General features: G+C 41.6%; 1 protein-coding gene across 5 annotated transcripts in view; it reads right to left on the reverse strand.

Moving 5' to 3' along the window:
- The window catches only part of INPP4B (inositol polyphosphate-4-phosphatase type II B), a 668,171-nt gene that overhangs the window by 222,702 nt on the left and 426,545 nt on the right, over nt 1-18,924 (reverse strand). For all 5 annotated transcript variants that reach the window (XM_068279481.1, XM_068279471.1, XM_068279463.1 and 2 more), the window contains exon 11: nt 5,187-5,364. In XM_068279481.1, the coding sequence (XP_068135582.1) occupies nt 5,187-5,364 (178 nt within the window). The remainder of the gene's footprint in view (nt 1-5,186; nt 5,365-18,924) is intronic.

Raw genomic sequence — 18,924 nt, forward strand, 5'->3', positions numbered from 1 at the left:
TTCGCGATAGTGGAAACGGGCCCTTACTTGTATATGTTTATATGCATTTTAAATTTCACAATTTTTGTGATAGTGGTCCTTTAAGCCACCAGCAAGCAAAAAAATACTCAGAATAATTTTGAAAGTACTTTTTTCCCCAAATTTTTGGATTGCAGAGTGCTTTAAAGTTATTTAAACAGGAGATGAAACATTATCACCTGGGAGAAAAAAGTGAATTGAATAAGGGCCAATTCATCATTTGTTATCTGTCTTAACTCACAATTTATCTCAACAATTGAGGGTACATCATGACCTATCTCTCATCAGGGGCGTAACTAGAGGGGAGCAGCCCCTGCTCACAATGCCTAATTAGTTCACCAGGGAGTCAACTAGTCCACACCTGGATCCAGCAAAGGTGCACAGCTGCCGAAATCCAAAGGCATAAATGACTAGATCTTCACTTGGAATTTAGCAAAAAATGCAAATGTATTCACATACCATAGCTTAAAATCACACAACGTTTCGGCCTGTGGGCCTTTGTCAAGTGAAATGTTGTGTTATTTTAGGCTATGGTACATAAATAAATTTGCATTCATTGCTAAATTTCAGGTGGAGGCCCAGTGATTTATTCCTTGTGAGATGGGCCGCAAGGCCGTGAAGGGCATCAAGAAAAGGCAAGGAAAGGGGTGTGAACAATGGGGGGCCATCCAAAGTTTTTCTTGGGGACCTTATGAATTGTGGTTACACCACTGTCTCTCCTTATCTATTTATCTCATGATTTATTATTTTATCAATCTATAGTTGAGGTTAAAAGTACGTAAAGTGAGGTAGTTCAAGAGGAAAGCTTTGTGATTCAACCCCATTGGAACATGTTCACAGCTATTCACAAAGATCATGTGACAATCCACATGATTGGCTCTTAGTCCTGTTTCTCAATTTTTGCAATAACTAGTGGCAGCGGTATCTCTGGAAATTGTGAATAACTGTTTACATCTATGAAATGGCTGTAAAACACAACAGGAAACAAAGTGCCACTTATAAGAGTATATGGGTATGATGCACGGCAGCAAGTACTGCAAGTTAGCGTGAGCCGTAATACTTGAGTAGTGTGTCCGTTGCTACAGTAATGAGGGTTACCAACGATTTATTTGCTTGGAGCTTAGTTTTGAAACCAACACATCTTATTTATTTATAGAAGCAAATGTGGTCTGAGTACACAGTAATCAAGTTCTTCAATTAAAATGTATAGCACAATTTTTATTATCTGATTATCAAATATTAGCGTGTATGTTATCCTGCAAAGTAGCAGCGGATAAATGTATACACACAGAACCCCCAGGATGTTTCTCTTATCGTTATAATAATATGCTCAGTTGAATATAGCAGGGCTTGAGTTCTTTCCCACACAAAGTAATTAGGATATTGCATTTCACCTTGAAACACAATTACCCACTATGTTTTCAATGGCCATTCTGTTAATTATGGTGACTAATTGTAATAGGTTTTACTTCGATATTCTGTTTCCCACATTCAAGTAAAATATTGCACCATACTTGCATTGGTTGGGATTGTTAATCTTTTTTGCACGCATCTGTTCAGTTATTGTTTTTTATTATTCATAATTCAATAGACAAACCAATACAATTTTCTCTTTGCAGGTGATTTACTATGTCAAAGTAAAGGTGCTACCATCAAAACCTGTTGATTGCGCATTTTCAAAGTGAAAAACTGCCTCACCATGTCCATGTTTTCATGCAGCTGCGATGGCTGTTAAGCTACTGGGTATGTACTAACTGCCCGATGGGTCCAGCGATGTCTCGAGCGATGTCTCAAGCGTCCAATCCGCCGTGTCCGTTGCATAACTACGTACGATCAATGGGGGGCAACATCGTTCAACTTGCCCAATGTCGGGTAACATCGCTGCAAATATTGCACCGTAGGTATGTGCCTTAAGGGAATACACAAAGTGAATATTGGCTGCCAGCAAGGGTGGCAGTTCCTGCCTGTTAAAAAGCTGGCATGGTTGCTGCATAATAGTGTTTAGTGTATGCAGGGACATTTTTAAATATTTCCTGACATTTTGGCAAGGAAATTGTTTATAAAACATATAAAACTGCCCCCTTTGCTGAATTTCAACCCCCGTCACCCAATGACTGATTTTATCAGGTTTGAGGCATCTGCCATTAACAGTGAAAGAATAGCAGCAATTGAAATATTCCCCTTTAAAATCACTAGGTACATTTTGATTGGCGGTTGTAGGCTCCACCCACTTTCCTGAATATTAATCCCAGTCAACCAGTGACCAACTGTGCCAAATTTGAGAACCCTGAGATTTAGGGCTCGTTTCCACTATCGCGAATCAGATTCGCACATGTAATGCAAGTGGATGGGCCTGTTTCCACTGTAGCGTTGTTGAGGTGCGTTTTTTCAGTGGTAAAAAAACGCACAAAAGAGCTAACGAATTCGCCTGCGAGTGGAATGCATGCGAATCGCCTCTAATGTATTTAATAGGAAATTCGCATGCGGCTATGGTATGCGAATTTTCATGCGAATTCGCAAGCGAATTCGCATAGGTACCAATGTAAATTCACACAGGCAGTGACATGGTTAAAATCGCATATACCTCCACCTATGCGAATTCGCATGCGAATTCGCGGCAAAAAACGCATGGGAAATCGCATCCGCATGCGATTTCATCAGCGGTGGAATCCAGGCGATTCCGCACCGCAATAGTGGAAACAAGCCCTCACAGTCTAAGAATGGCTGCAGTTTACATTTTCCTATTTAAAATGAACGGCTGAAATTTGATTGGCTGTTTTATGGTGCACCCACTTTGCATGTATTTTTAACCCTTTTAGTCATTAAAGGGGAACTTCAGCCTAAACAAACATACTGTCATTAAGTTACATTAGTTATGTTAATTAAAATAGATAGGTAATATAATCTCTTACCCACCGTTTAAAAAAACAGGCAAATGTTTGTGATTTCATGGGGGCAACCATTTTTTCATGGGGGCCGCCATCTTTTTGGTTGAAAGGAGGTGACAGGGAGCATTAGAAACAGTTCAAATTGTCCTGTGTCCTGATCACTCCTCCCAGCTGCGCTTGCTAGGCTTCAAATCTCAAATTCAAAATGTAAAAAAAAAATTGCACCAAAACAGCAGAAAGAGAACAACAACATCAGAAATCCCATGCTTTGCAAAGCATCAGGGGAAAAATGCCCGGGCAGTTTTCTTCTGTGCAGCTAAAAATGAGGCTTGGATAAGAAAAAGTTCTGATGCTGTGAAACTGCATCAGAGATTGGCAGCCTTTAAAATTCTTCCATTTACATAAATGGTTGAAATCTAATTGGCTGTTTGTGGTTCTGCCCAGGTGTGCAAGAGGGGTGTAAGACCCCAGAGCATATCTTCCCAGGCAGTAAGATCTGTATACAATAGGTATCATTCATGAAGGAGCTGTCGGTAAGGGGAATCAATGCAGGAAAACACCGCTGACGGCATTTTAGACTTCTGGGTGGGCATTCATAAAAATGTATCCAGGTGCGATAGCAGCGCGAAGATTCCCCGAACTAGGCTGGAGGTAGGCAGGCGGAGACACAGGAAGCAGCCGAGTTGATACATTTCTCCATGTTCCGCTCTACAGCAGCTGCCTGGGAGGTCTGTGTCTCCATTAACTTTACATTAGTATCGCCACATGAGAGGGAGCGGTATTTCCCGTCCACATACCGCTTGCGTAATTCTGTATGAATTACCATTTTGTTACATTTGTTCCGATAATCATCGCACAAGGCGGCGATTTATCACTCTGCTCGGTAGTGTCAGTTTTTCATGCGGAAAGAGGCTTTATGAATGCCGAACTTGCTGAGTGTTCGGTAAAGTCAGCTGTTTTAAGCATTTCCGCATGCGGAAATGCTTTATGAATGATAGCCAAAGTGTTTTTGAAATGGACAATGCGTTTTCAAGTGATGGCGGTACACACACACACACACACACACACACCTCTAGAATATGTATATTCTACTGTACATGAACAGTATGTACTTACTGTACCATTCCGGGTACAACTTACATTGTGCTTGCAAAATAAATAAAGTCTGATGTTCTTTGTTATATATATATATATATATATATATATATATATATATATATATATATATATATATATATATATAGCCACCTCCCCCCATGAGCATTCTGGGCGACCACATATATTTTGTACGGGCTTCAGAACTCTCAGTAAACAAACATTCTGCAGGACTAAAGATGTCGCCACCTGTGATAAAATCAGGATGAGGAAAGATTTTACAATGGGCAAACACTGACTAAATAATTTGCACATTATGCAGCACAAAGTCCTTTAACTTTGTAAAAAAAAATAAGCAATTGTATTCATTACCTTATTTTCACTACAGTCTCTCTTTGAGATTTGGAGAATGCTGAATAAAATAAATGATCAAGCAACCCTTGGCTGGGTTTAGTTTGTGGATGTGGGAGCATACGTACCGCTGTGATAGCACAGTATACTAACCTTTCATCAATCCTCACCATATTCTGATATGGCAACCAGAAAAGTTGCACACTGTGGCCTTATGTTCTCTATTGTTCTCCACTGTTACATAACCTTACCCAAACAACCCCAATACATACACTCAGCACAATCTTCAGTGGTCATTATAAAAAGAACTCAAGTCTCGTTTCCTCGTGTAACTGATCTTTAACGTTTTACTGCTGAGTTGGCGTAGCAACTCTAGCATTGTACTGAGAAATATAACCATGCAAAATCACTTTAAGGCAGAAGAACAAAAAAAGGAATATCTAGCTTAAAATAACATTATCTTCTACCAGCTTCTCCCTGACAATTATTAGCATTAGAAAGAAAGGGACTTGCCGAACTCAGAAGCTGCCGAGCAGCAATAAAATAACTCAATTTAATAACAGAATCGGCTGGCTCTGAAAGCCTGCAATCTTACTTTCAAAAACACTTTAAGGCAGAAAATAACGACACAGAAAATGTTAAATTGCTTTTTTCTGCAGAGGAATTAAGTGTCTGGTCTTCCATTACCTTGGCATTTTGAAGCATGTCGTTCAAAGTGAGGCTACTGTATATTCTTTAATGTAAAGAATGTCAACTCGCGCATTAAAAATAAGGAGGGGTCATTAGGAAAAGGTCTGTTTTTATCCATAAGCCAGTAGTAGATTGGGATCTCACCGTTTCCTTGAGTGCTTTTAATGCCTTCTTCAGGCTGTCCGCAGTGTGCTGTCTTGCTGAATTAAGCAGGAGGTCTGTATGGCTTGATATAAGAGGCTGCAGGTGATTGATGTGACTTAGAATTTCTTTCGCCTTCGCCGTGCTTTCAGGTGAATAGTAAATGCACTGGTACCCGGTGCTGGAAAACACAAATGCAAATTTCTATTAACAGAAAGCATAGGAAAATATATTACCAGATATTTCAACAAAAAAAGAATAATAATCCCTTATAAAGAAGATTGAATAAAGTTATTTCCGGTACTCAGGTATAGACGCTAGGATATCTATCTGTGAGGATTAACGTCCAATCATTTTCCCAAAGCAGAAAATCCAGGGAACCACAAATGAAAGCAAACAGTTCTGATTAGTTTATTCCCCATCTTGGCTTTCCTAAAGATATTGTAAAACGCACATAAATATGCATACAGCTGCACATTTAATATGGTGGAGTTCATAATCTTCATGATTAGACCTAGACAGACAACAGAACAGAGCTACAAATCCTAAAATGCTGCGTAATAATAGGTATGCACAACAGCAGTTCTACAGTTCATACCCAGCTCTTATTGTGGTCATTTCAGCATTAGTCCTCCTGAATTTAATATATAAAGTTCTTATTTCAGAATGTGTTGCTTTTCCACACTGAACACAGTATGATGCTTGTTTGATTGAACAAGTACACCCACCACTGTCCTAATAAGTTCCAGACAAATGTAAAGCTAGTTTTTCCTGATAATTTATAGGTTGATAAAGGATAAAGAAGAGGGTAGTGTGAAGATTTTTTGGATTGGTAGTGCCAGATTATGGTTAGGCTAGTTTGTTTGGTTAGAGCACTGTGTGTGAAATAAATACTATGGAAATCAGGGTTACTGAAATGTAAGATATGCAATTTATGCTCATTGTATTTCATTGTATTTCTGTATTTCTGTATGGTTATACCATATTTGGCTTGTTATTTGTTTATTTGTTTGTTCAAAAATTCAATAAAAAAACTATTGAAAACGGAAATCAGGGTTAGGCATCTGTAACCATCAAAGATTAAGGTAGGCTTCAGCAGAAAATATTGAGGAGGAGAAGGGTCTATTGCTAGTCCAAGGATTAAAAATAATGCTACACAGGACAAGGACTGGAAGAACTGTATCCCACAGATGGAGGGCGGAAATAGAGGCCTCTATCCTACTAGACTTGGGCCCACCCCCAGGCCTCAAGCCAGACCCCACCAGGCCTGAGGCCTCCAGTCTGCCAGGTTTTGAGCTCATGACCAGGCCTCTAGCCAGACCCCACCAGGCCTGAGGCCTCCAGTCTACTAGGCCTGAGCCCACCACCATCCATCCTCCAGGTGGTGGGCTCAGGCCTAGTGAGCTGGAGGTCTCAGGCCTGGTGGGGTCTAGCTGGCTGCTGGAGACCTTAGGCCTGGTGGGATCTGACTGAAGGCCTCGTGGCGAGTGAGTTAACTTAGTGTGCTGAATGCCTGGTGAGGACTGAGGTTCTGGCTTGGTGGGGAGTGAGTGAACTTACTGTGGTGAACGCCTGGTGGGGACTGGAGGTATAGCTTAAGGCCTGGTGGGGAGTGAGTGAACTTACTGTGCTGAATACCTCATGGGAACTGAGGGTCTGGCTGAAGGCCTGGTGGGGAGTGAGTGAACTTACTGTGCTGAACACCTAGTGGGGACTGGAGGTATAGCTGAAGGCCTGGTGGCGGGTGAGTGATCTTACTGTGCTGAACGTCTGGTGGGGACTGGAGGTATAGCTGAAGGCCTGGTGGGGAATGAGTGAACTTATTATGCTGAACGCCAGGTGGGGACTGGTTGTCTGCCTGAAGGCCTGTTCGGGAGTGAGTGAACTTACTGTGCTGAACGCCTGGTGGTGACTGAGGGTCTGGCTGAAGGCCTGGTGGGGGAGTGAGTGAACTTACAATGCTGAACACCTGGTGGGGACTGGAGGTATAGCTAGACTGGTGGGGGTGCATGAACTTACTGTGCTGAATGCCTGATGGGGACTGAGGGTCTGGCTGAAGGTCTGGTGGCAAGTGAGTGAACTTAATGAACTGAACTGAAGGTATTAATAACAATTATGCAAGCTCCAGTCAATGGAGTGTGCAGCACAAAAGAGCAGGCAGGTTGCACTTGCCTTTAAAATGGTTGCAGCTGCTGCAGTCCCAGTGCAATTCAGCCAACAGCCAGTCTGTACTGGATGAGGCTGGGAGCTTTACCTAGCCTAAAGCATTTCCATTGTTGCTCTGCATCCACCACCCTTCCCTTGCCTGTCAGGCACAGGATGCAGAAAATACTTAGCTCCGCTCTCCGTCTCCCCTTCTACACAGCATAATCTGCCAGACTTGTGCTGTTATGTCACAGATACACGTCACCCAAGTAAGGAAAAAAAAAGAGCTTGCTAAGCACCATTACAGGGCTGCGCACGAGGACATATGTCTCCCGTTGCCCCCCATAGCTACGCTTTTTTGTTTTTTACATAAAACGCCATCAAAATGATAATTTGTACAGATAAATCAAACTTTTTTTTTTCAAGTGAGAAATCTGATCAGGATTAACAGTATTAAGACCATCATCCTTACCATACTTTACTCGTGAGGTACCAGCATATGAAATAGCACTGCATTTAACAATACAGTGTGGATTGTAAGTAGGCCTGAAAGATAAATCGAATTTATATCGAAATCGCGATCACCAAGATCACAATTTCGGAATCGTCAAAGCGGCAATTATCGCGATCACGTCATTTCCACATGGGGGAAGTTAGAAGAAGTGTGCTTGGCAAAACTCCGGGTTCCTGTATGTCACATGACATACAGGAAGTATTCCACGCATTAGAAGCTATGTCCAGAACAGCTTGGGGGACAGAGGAGGCACCGAGAGACACAGAGAGAAAGAGCGGGCACAGAGACACAAAGGTGGCAAGAGAAAGACCCAGGGGAGGCATAAAGAGGCAAAGGGGGCACAAAGAGAGACAGAGGAGGGAACAACCAGGCAAAGAGGGGGAACAAAGCTTGATTTGAAGGAAACCGTGAATCGAATCGAAATCGCAATTTCATACAGAAATCGCTCAATTCAATTTTTTCCTAAAATCGTTCAGGCCTAATTGTAAGCTTTGTTTAAACAATACACTGCATAAATGAAAAAAAAATTGTATTTTTTATCTTATGGATGATTGTGAAATTAAGAGATTCAAATCACTGGTTTTATACACGTATCATGTATTTATACATCTATCAGCTATCGCTAATCAAGCACACATACTTGAACATGGCAGATGTTAGCCAATACATGGATCACAGTTAATCAATTGGCCATATTATTTGTGCTTGATCATTTACTCAATTATTCCTGGCAGTTAAGGCATAATTATAAACTGGCATTCACAAAGTCCCAAGCACGTTTAAAATTAGTGTTATACATATTACAATACAGATGCATATCTGGATTTGCCAAACGTCTTGGAACGGTGTAAAAATGAAATACTTCATAGATTATACAATGATTGTATTCTGAATTGCATAAATGAAGATATTAGGTTGCCCTTTCATGTCAATATACTGCAGCTACATATTGCCAGACAGACCATGCAAAATGATATTGAATTGTAGCCGTATTCGATAAATGGTTGTACCGTTCTAGACTAACATCGGTCTCACCGTATTATAATTTATATACTCAAAGCTCAAAAAGTATTTCTGTGCACAGCCTTAATTGCTCTATTTCAGCAATATTTTGTTGGATATACTTAGGGAAGAATTCAAAGTAGCAGTTTAAAATACCCTTTGTCTTGGAGATGTAAACACCTTTTGTAGCTAGTGTTTGCTTTTTGAAAGATTACCTGCATTAATATGACCCTTATGCCTGTTGTTCCTTTATTAGAACCCAACGTCTAAGCAAAGCACATTCCGCACACTAAGCTGGGTTTTCATTCTGTCTACTCACTCTAATGAATGATCTCTGCTCTGTGTGACTTCCCCTCTATTAAAGTAAGACTATCTTTTATTAAAATGCAACGGCCAAGAATCATGTGACTCAAATTTCTAATGGCTTTGAAAGGCACTTGCTAAAATAATATGTGAAGTTGATGAAAAGAGAAGCACTGATCATTAAGAACTTATGTAAGCAGGTATTGACTGCTTTGGGACCACGTTAAAGGAAAACAGAGACGATGTTATACAAAGATCTTTTACTTACCTGTAGCTTCCTCCAGCCCCACAAGCACGTCTCAGTCCCTCGCCGTCCTCCCGCGGTCCTCCATTCAGCGGCAATCAGCCCTGTTACCTGGCTCAGTCGTGTCAGTCTGGGTCTTCTGTGGCTGCGCGGACCTCCCACGCATGCGCAGAAGATCCCAACTGAGGCGACTGAGCCAGTTGCCGGGGCTAATTGCAGGTGAACGGAGCACCGTGGGAGGATGGTGAGGGACTGAGACGTACTTATAGGGCTGGAGGAAGCCACGGGTAAGTAAAAAAATCTTTGTAAAACACCGTCTCTGGTAAACTTTAAACCTATGCCATGTGTATGGATGCTAAATCCTGACATGGCTAGATTTAAAGAGGAACTTTACCGAAAAATAGTAGTAGGGAGAAAAAATAAATCAATACATTGCAAAGTAAGAAGTTAAAAATAGAAGAGAGATCAAGAAATTATTGATATTCACCATGTAATTCATTCATGTTGTTTCATCTACAATGAGCCTGCAATTTATCATCTTTACTACTGGCAGATAAGCAAACAATTGCTTGCTTGGCAGATGCAAGGTTCACAGAAAGGAAACTGTCATGACCATGGTCATGACATCACACTGTGGAAGACCCCCCAGATGATCTATTTGACAAAAGGTAAAGATTTGTAATGGGAAAGTTGGTATCAGGCACTGACATTCAACCCTGGGTTAAAGTTAAGGGCCTGAGCACTTTTTAAAATTGAAATGAAAATTGAACTTCCTCCCAATCAAAGGCTGATACCCCCTTTCCCATGAGAAATCTGTACGTTTTCTCAAATAGATCGTTGGGGGGTTTGTGTGGCTGATATTGTGGTGAACCCCTCCCGTGGTGTGATGTTATGACCATGGTCATGGCAGTTTCCTTTCTGTGAACCTTGCATCTGCCAAGTACGCAGTATTTCCCTCTGAGAATATGTATATCTATAAAAAAAAACAACCTTTTAGCCTATCGCATTGCTAGTGGGTGTGGTTATAGAAATTTGCAGTTGGTGCTGTCTAGTTTTTTTCTAGTCTGTCAGAAGTAAAGATGATGATGGCGTGCTGGCTCATTGTGGATCATAGAACATGAACTAATTACATGGCGAATATCAATCATTTCTTGATCTTTCTTCTATTTTGTAACTTATCACTTTGCATTATGTTTATTTAATTCCTCCCCCCGTCCACCCTTTTTTTAAGGGTGGGGGAGGGGTTTGACTAGATGTACTAAGGGAGTTAAAGACATTCAAGGGTTTGCCTTATGATTAAAGTGGTGTGTCTATCTCATCTATTCATTTTCTTCTTTTCTTTACTTACACAGCTCATTGCACAATAGACTTGTAAAGTGGCCCTATACAGGTTAAACTTGGAAAAAATCTATACCACATGACAAACTCATGCATGTGCATCAACCAGGTGTGTATAACCAATACAGGGAAGCAGCATAGGAAGACAAATCGCTAGCCTAGGTGCTGTATTAATTCAAGTCATTCGACACTTCATTCCTACTTAACCCCCTTGGCGGTATGAAAAATACCGCCAGGGGGCAGCGCAGCAGTTTTTTTTTAATTTTTTTTTTTTTAAATCATGTAGCGAGCCGAGGGCTCGCTACATGATAGCCGCTGCTCAGCGGCATCCCCCCAGCCCCGCCGATCGCCTCCGGCGATAGGCGATCAGGAAATCCCGTTCAAAGAACGGGGTTTCCTGGAGGGCTTCCCCCGTCGCCATGGCGACGGGGCGGAATGAGGTCACCGACGTCAGCGACGTCGGGACGTCATTGGGAGACCCGATCCACCCCTTGGCGCTGCCTGGCACTGATTGGCCAGGCAGCGCAGGGGTCTGGGGGTGGGGGGGGGCCGCGCGCCGCACCGGATAGCGGCGATCGTGCGCGCGGCGGCAGCGATCGGGGTGCTGGCGCAGCTAGCAAAGTGCTAGCTGCGTCCAGCAAAAAAAAAATTATGTCAATCGGCCCAGCAGGGCCTGAGCGGCACCCTCCGGCGGCTTACCCCGTGTCACACACGGGGTTACCGCTAAGGAGGTTAAACAGAATTTAAATTATGTTTAAAAAGCATTTCATCTGAGTCTAAATGCAGTTTGGTTAAATTAACCATTTGAATTTCAATATGCAAAGCCAAGCACTGCAACCACAAGAAATCTGTACAAATGCTGTTTAGAGAAATGCAATGCAAAGCTTGTCTAAAGCAAATACAAATGAAGGTTATCACTGCCCCATAGAATATTCAAATATTTGAATAATGTATTTAGAAACTGTCCAAACTGCTTCAGGAATGCATAGCAGAAACAAAATACAAATACTGTTTTAAAGGACTACTGAAGTGAGGAATATGGAGGCTGCAATATTTATTTCATTTTAAACAATACCAGTTGCCTGCTGATGTTTCGTGCATCTACTGATTTACACACCTGAAACAGCATGCGGCAAACTTCAGACAAACATTTGATCTGTATGCTTCTTCAGAGTCTGTGGCTAAAAGTATTAGAGGCAGAGGATCAGCAGTACTGCCAGACAATGTGCATTGTTTAACCACTTGCCGACCGCACGCTTATACCGTGCGTCGGCAAAGTGGCAGCTGCAGGACCAGCGACGCAGTACTGCGTCGCCAGGTGCAGGCTGATTAATCAGGAAGCAACCGCTCGGCGGGGGGCTCCGTGAATAGCCTGCGGGCCGCCGATGGCGGCTCGCAGGCTAAATGTAAACACAAGCGGAAATAATCCGCTTTGTTTACATTGTAAGGCGCTGCTGCGCAGCAGCGCCGTAAGGCAGATCGGCGATCCCCGGCCAATCAGCGGCCGGGGATCGCCGCCATGTGACAGGGGACGTCCTGTCACTGGCTGCACAGGACGGATAGCGTCCTGTGCAGCCCCGATCACCGGGGATGAGCAGGTAGGAGAGGGAGGGGGGAATTTCGCCGTGGAGGGGGGCTTTGAGGTGCCCCCCCCGCAGCTAGCCTGCCCACCAGAGCGATCAGACCCCGCCTGCACACCATCCCCATAGGGGGGAAAAAAGGGGGGCGATCTGATCGCTCTGCATGAAACCTGATCTGTGCTGGGGGCTGCAGAGCCCACCCAGCACAGATCACAAAAAATAACGCTGGTCCTTAAGGGGGGGTAAAGGGTGGGTCCTCAAGTGGTTATCTACCTGACGACCGGGTAACCCCCATGGGCGTGACCACGGCGGCAGCTCCAGGACCGCCTAATGCCAATTAGCGTCAAGTCCTGGGGCTGCACCTTGCAGGAGATCGTGTGCAGGGTGCGCGTGCATCTCCTGCTTGGGGGGCGGAGCTCCGCCCCACCTTCAATCTCCGAGCAGCGATTGCCGCTCGGAAGACTGTTAGAAGGCGAAACCGCCATCTATTTACATGTACAGCGCTGCGATCGGCAGCAGCGCTGTACTGCGGACAGCCGTGTGACACGGCTGTCCCCTCCATATGCTGTTAAGTGATCGGCTGTCATAGACTGAAGCCTATGACAGCTGATCACGCTGATTGGCTGGCGGGGGGAGGGAGGGAGTAGGGAAATATATTAAAAAAAGCACATTTTATTAACAAAAAACCAAATATTTATTTTAAAAAAAATAAACACATGGGGGGGGGGGGGCATCAGACCCCTCCAACAGAGAGCTCTGTTGGTGGGGAGAAAAGGGTGGGATCACTTGTGTGCTGTGTTGTGTGGCCCTGCAGCTTGGCCTTAAAGCTGCAGTAGCCCATTTAGTTAAAATTGGCCTGGCCTTTAGGTTAAGTCCTCAAGTGGTTAAAAGGAAATCAATATAGCAGCCTCCAGATCCCCCTCATTTCAGTTGTCCTTAAATCTTAAAAAAAACTAATCTTAGAGAATGGAGGCAACACTGAAAGTCACAGATTTGTATTTTGAATCTGGACTATTCTCATGACTGTTCTACTTTTTTTCAGCATGCCTGACAGGAATTTCTAGTGTCCAATTCTCTGTCTTTGTAATTGCAATGTACTGTGCTTATGCTCTTGGATTTGTGGGTCCTGATCTGGAGAGTAAAAGTACAGGGTGGGCCATTTATATGGATACACCTTAATAAATTGCAAATGGTTGGTGATATTAACTTCCTGTTTCTGGCACATTAGTATATGTGAGGGGGAAACTTTTCAAGATGGTGACCATGGTGGCCATTTTGAATCCAATTTTGTTTTTTTCAATAGGAAGAGGGGTATGTGACACATCAAACTTATTGGGAATTTCACAAGAAAAACAATGGTGTGCTTGGTTTTAATGTAACTTTATTCTTTCATGAGTTATTTACAAGTTTATGACCACTTATAAAATGTGTTCAATATGCTGCCCTTTGTGTTGGATTGTCAATGCAACCCTCTTCTCCCACTCTTCACACACTGAGAACAACACCGCAGGAAAATTGCTAGCACAGTCATCCAGTATCCGTAGTTGGTGCTGTGCTAGGCTGTGAAGATACAAGATGCGCAGCACCTGAAACTAGGGATACTGGAAGCCTGTGCTTGCATTTCTCCTGCGGTGTTGCTATTAGTGTGTGAAGACTGGGAGAAGAGGGTTGCATTGACAATCCAACACAATGGGCAGCACACTGAACACATTTTATAAGTGGTCAGAAACTTGTAAATAACTCATGTAAAAATAAAGTTACATTAAAACTAAGCACATCATTGTTTTTCTTGGGAAATTCCCAATAAGTTTGATGTGTCACATGACCCTCTTCCTATTGAAATAACAAAAGTAGGATGCAAAATGGCCAACTTCAAAATGGCCGCTCTGGTCACCACCCATCTTGAAAAGTTCCCCCCTCACATATACTAATGTGCCACAAACAGGAAGTTAATACCACCAACCATTCCCATTTTATTAAGGTGTATCCATATAAATGGCCCACCCTCTACTTTGCTTGAAGCAATCAGATAGGTACTCCATGCTCCCAGGTGAAAAAAAGATAGAGGGTGAAGACAAGAAGAGGACACAGGAGGCCCAAATAACCATGTTTACTGTACACAGTATCTTACAATAAAAAATGCAAGAAATGTCATAATTACTGGTTGAAAGAGATACTTGCCACTCATGGGACACAGTCTATGTATAAGATAGCGGGCAGCAATTACACATTATAGGACTCGATCACCTGTCTCTGTCAAGAATGTGCCTCTTCGCAGAATGTGCTCAAGGTTATCGAAACTGGCAGACTTCCGGAAAGATCTACACCCAAACAAACAGGAAACTGGGAACTATCCAAGGTTGGCTTTACTGAGAAATCTCTCAGTGATTTAAGACATTTTTTGGTACCTGAATGGCATTTGGTGTTACAAGTGTGGTTGATGATCTTCAGGTGGGTGCAGGTAGGTCCAGTGTGGCACGAAAGCCGTTTTGCTTTGGCTTCTTCAATAAATCCAACTCTGGAGAGTGCCCAGTTGCCTGTTTGTTTTTTTGGATATTTCATAATTAGTCCAGCACTATTTTAAGACAATTAAATATACTGAATGAAGTATAAGTACACTGATTATTATCATTGGAGTTAACATATTTACCCAACACTTTAGGGTGTTCATTGAATTTTTTGAATACTTGTCCCTAAGAGGGGCACCGTATCAAATATCTTTATTTCAGTGCACAGCCAATTTCTGCAGGAAGTCGATTAACCTACAGGCATGTTTTAGGGATCTGTGAGGAAAACAAGGAGCCTATAAGTAACCTATGCACACATATGATGTACATGCCCGCTCCATCTAGACAGTGTGCTTGCCGGCATTAAACTCTGAAAGCAAGTCTTATAGTCATTTGGCCACCATTCTGCCATCAGTGAGGTATATGTGGAGCCAATCCTCAAAGACACGCATTACAGGGCAGGGGAGATCCAGACAAAGTAGGGTATCATGGCAGGAGGCAGCAGTGTATGGAAATAGCCTGGCTGGCAGGTGTACATCACTGCTTCCACGCTAATATCTTACAATGGAGCCAAATTCATGTAAATGCAATGCATTGTTGATCAAAGTTTCACCTTTAAACTATTTTAGTAAAATATAAGTGTTACTACAGTAACACTTACTAACCAGATCTACTTTAATGAGATTCGTGATTTAAGTATGTGCTATCTGACTAGCGACTCTGGTTATAAAACAGCTCAGTGGCCCATCATATCGAAAAGCAATTATGCTACCATATGGTTCATTCAGTGAAAATGCTTTCAGGTCATATCAGATTGCTTAAAAGTCTAATAACTTACTCCATGCAATTCTAGTGTATTTACATATTCTCTGAAGTACTTTGCAGTGTAGGAGAGGAAAAAACTTGGATAGCAATTGTCTCCAGCAGAGTCTGTTTTATCACTTAAATACAAAATAATGAGATCTACTCTAAATAAATGAGAATCCCAAAATGCTTAAACCCTCTGTAGCACTTCTGTAAGTCAGACATCAATGAATTTCTCATTAGTGTACTGCAGACTATAAAAAGAACCTTTAACAAGATATAGAGATGAAAACGTAGGAAATAAAAACAGGATATTAAAGGTTAGGATCAAAATTCAGTTGTTTGTCTTGCTAAAATGTGTATCTACATTATATATATATGTGTGTGTATGTGTGTGTGTATATATATATATATATATATATATATATATATATATATATTATATATATATATATATATAAATAAATAAATATATATATATATACATATATATATATATATATATATATATAAATAAATATATATATATATATATATATATATATATATATATATATATATATATACAAATCATATATTCTGAATTATTTGGATCTTTTGGATTTTTTTTTACAGTATTACTTTATGAAATATTTAGTCATTGTTTGCTCATTGTAAAATCTTTCTTCATTGTATAGCACATTCTTATATGTATCCCAGATAGCAAATTCTTTACTGCTGGCAAGGTATCACTGTGAAATGTTTGTTTGCTGTCTGTTCCAAAGTGAGCAGAAGCAAAACCTGTTTTCCCAGAGTGCACTTGGAGAAGTGACATGATAACCTAGGCTAAACATTGCTGGGAGGAAGAGGTTTTATACCAATATACTGCAGTACATAGAAACAGGAAGCATTTCCGATGTTGAAAACCGGAATCATTAAAGTGAAATTGGGTATCCTGAATAATTATTATGGTGCATTCTAGTATATTGTTATGGTGTCTCTTTCAATCATAGTTTATCTAGATGCAAAACTGGACTGAGCCAGAGAAAAACAAAAAGCCCTTGAAAAGCTAGAGCCTACTTGTATTGCAAGGGAAAAAAATATTAATTTGGTAAAATCCTTGCATTAACATTGTATTGTTTATTGTAGGTAGCCCTTCATATTCTGTTACCTTACTAAATCATCGAATTAATTTTTTAAATAAGCTGCGACATCTACTTGAACCAGCCATTCCCAATGAATCATGGACTATTTCTGATACCCGTACAGTAGAGATACATATACAGTGGCTTGCAAAAGTATTCGGCCCCCTTGAAGTTTTCCACATTTTGTCACATTACTGCCACAAACATGAATCAATTTTATTGGAATTCCACGTGAAAGACCAATACAAAGTGGTGTACACGTGAGAAGTGGAACGAAAATCATACATGATTTCAAACATTTTTTACAAATCAATAACTGCAAAGTGGGATGTGCGTAATTATTCAGCCCCCTGAGTCAATTCTTTGTAGAACCACCTTTTGCTGCAATTACAGCTGCCAGCCTTTTAGGGTATGTCTCTACCAGCTTTGCACATCTAGAGACTGAAATCCTTGCCCATTCGTCTTTGCAAAACAGCTCCAGCTCAGTCAGATTAGATGAATAGCGTTTCTGAACAGCAGTTTTCAGATCTTGCCACAGATTCTCGATTGGGTTTAGATCTGGACTTTGACTGGGCCATTCTAACACATAGATATGTTTAGTTTTAAACCATTCCATTGTTGCCCTGGCTTGATCTTTAGGGTTGTTGTCCTGCTGGAAGGTGAACCTCCACCCCAGTCTCAATTCTTTTGCAGACTCCAAGAGGTTTTCTTCCAAGATTGCCCTGTATTTGGCTCCATCCATCTTCCCATCAACTTTGACCAGCTTCCCTGTCCCTGCTGAAGTGAAGCAACCCCAGAGCATGATGCTGCCACCATCATATTTGACAGTGGGGATGGTGTGTTCTGAGTGATGTGCAGTGTTAGTTTTCCGCCACACATAGCGTTTTGCATTTTGGCCAAAAAGTTCCATTTTGGTCTCATCTGACCAGAGCACCTTCTTCCACATGTTTTCTGTGTCCCCCACATGGCTTGTGGCAAACTGCAAACGGGACTTCTTATGCTTTTCTGTTAACAATGGCTTTCTTCTTGTCACTCTTCCATGAGAGCCAACTTTGTGCAGTGCACAACTAATAGTTGTCCTATGGAAAGATTTCCCCACCTGAGCTGTAGATCTCTGCAGCTCGTCCAGAGTCACCATGGGCCTCTTGACTGCATTTCTGATCAGCGCTCTCCTTGTTCGGCCTGTGAGTTTAGGTGGATGGCCTTGTCTTGGTAGGTTTACAGTTGTGCCATACTCCTTCCATTTCTGAATGATCGCTTGAACAGTGCTCCGTGGGATGTTCAAGGCTTTGGAAATCTTTTTGTAGCCTAAGCCTGCTTTACATTTCTCAATAACTGTATCCCTGACCTGTCTGGTGTGTTCTTTGGACTTCATGGTGTTGTTGCTCCCAATATTCTCTTAGACAACCTCTGAGGCCGTCAGAGAGCAGCTGTATTCGTACTGACATTAGATTACACACAGGTTCATTCTATTAAGTCATTAGCACCCATCAGGCAATGCCTATGGGCAACTGACTGCACTCAGACCAAAGGGGGCTGAATAATTACGCACATCCCACTTTGCAGTTATTGATTTGTAAAAATTTTTTGGAATGATGTATGATTTTCGTTCCACTTCTCACGTGTACACCACTTTGTATTGGTCTTTCACATGGAATTCCAATAAAATTGATTCATGTTTGTGGCAGTAATGTGACAAAATGTGGAAAACTTCAAGGGGGCTGAATACTTTTGCAAGCCACTGTATGTACTTTTTTTTTACCAGTATGTACAGAGTCGGGATGGACAATGCAATGCTGGAAACTTTTAGTTGAAATAGCTAAAAAAATTGGTCCAGTTGGAAGCTGCAGAAATTTAAATAAATGTAAATAAAATGGGCATCTGTTCACATGAATTATGGACTTACTACCAATACAGTTAATATTATTAGTTGATTTCATATGCATAGCCAATTTATGCTTGTTCCGTACAGACCCAGTCACATGGAAATGGAATTCTGTAAACATTATCTACTCTATCAATAACTCTTAGAAACAGCGTGGGTTAGGTGATGCTTCTAGAAAGAACCTTAATACTCATTCACTTTCTATCATTAAACTACATTTATCATTTTTATTTCTGTGTTTTTTTGGGAAGCCCTAATAGCCTCTTATACAGTATAGCTGCCTCAGTTTCTCCAG

The sequence above is a fragment of the Hyperolius riggenbachi genome, chromosome 1 (genome assembly GCF_040937935.1).
Source record: "Hyperolius riggenbachi isolate aHypRig1 chromosome 1, aHypRig1.pri, whole genome shotgun sequence".
Lineage (NCBI taxonomy): Eukaryota > Metazoa > Chordata > Amphibia > Anura > Hyperoliidae > Hyperolius > Hyperolius riggenbachi.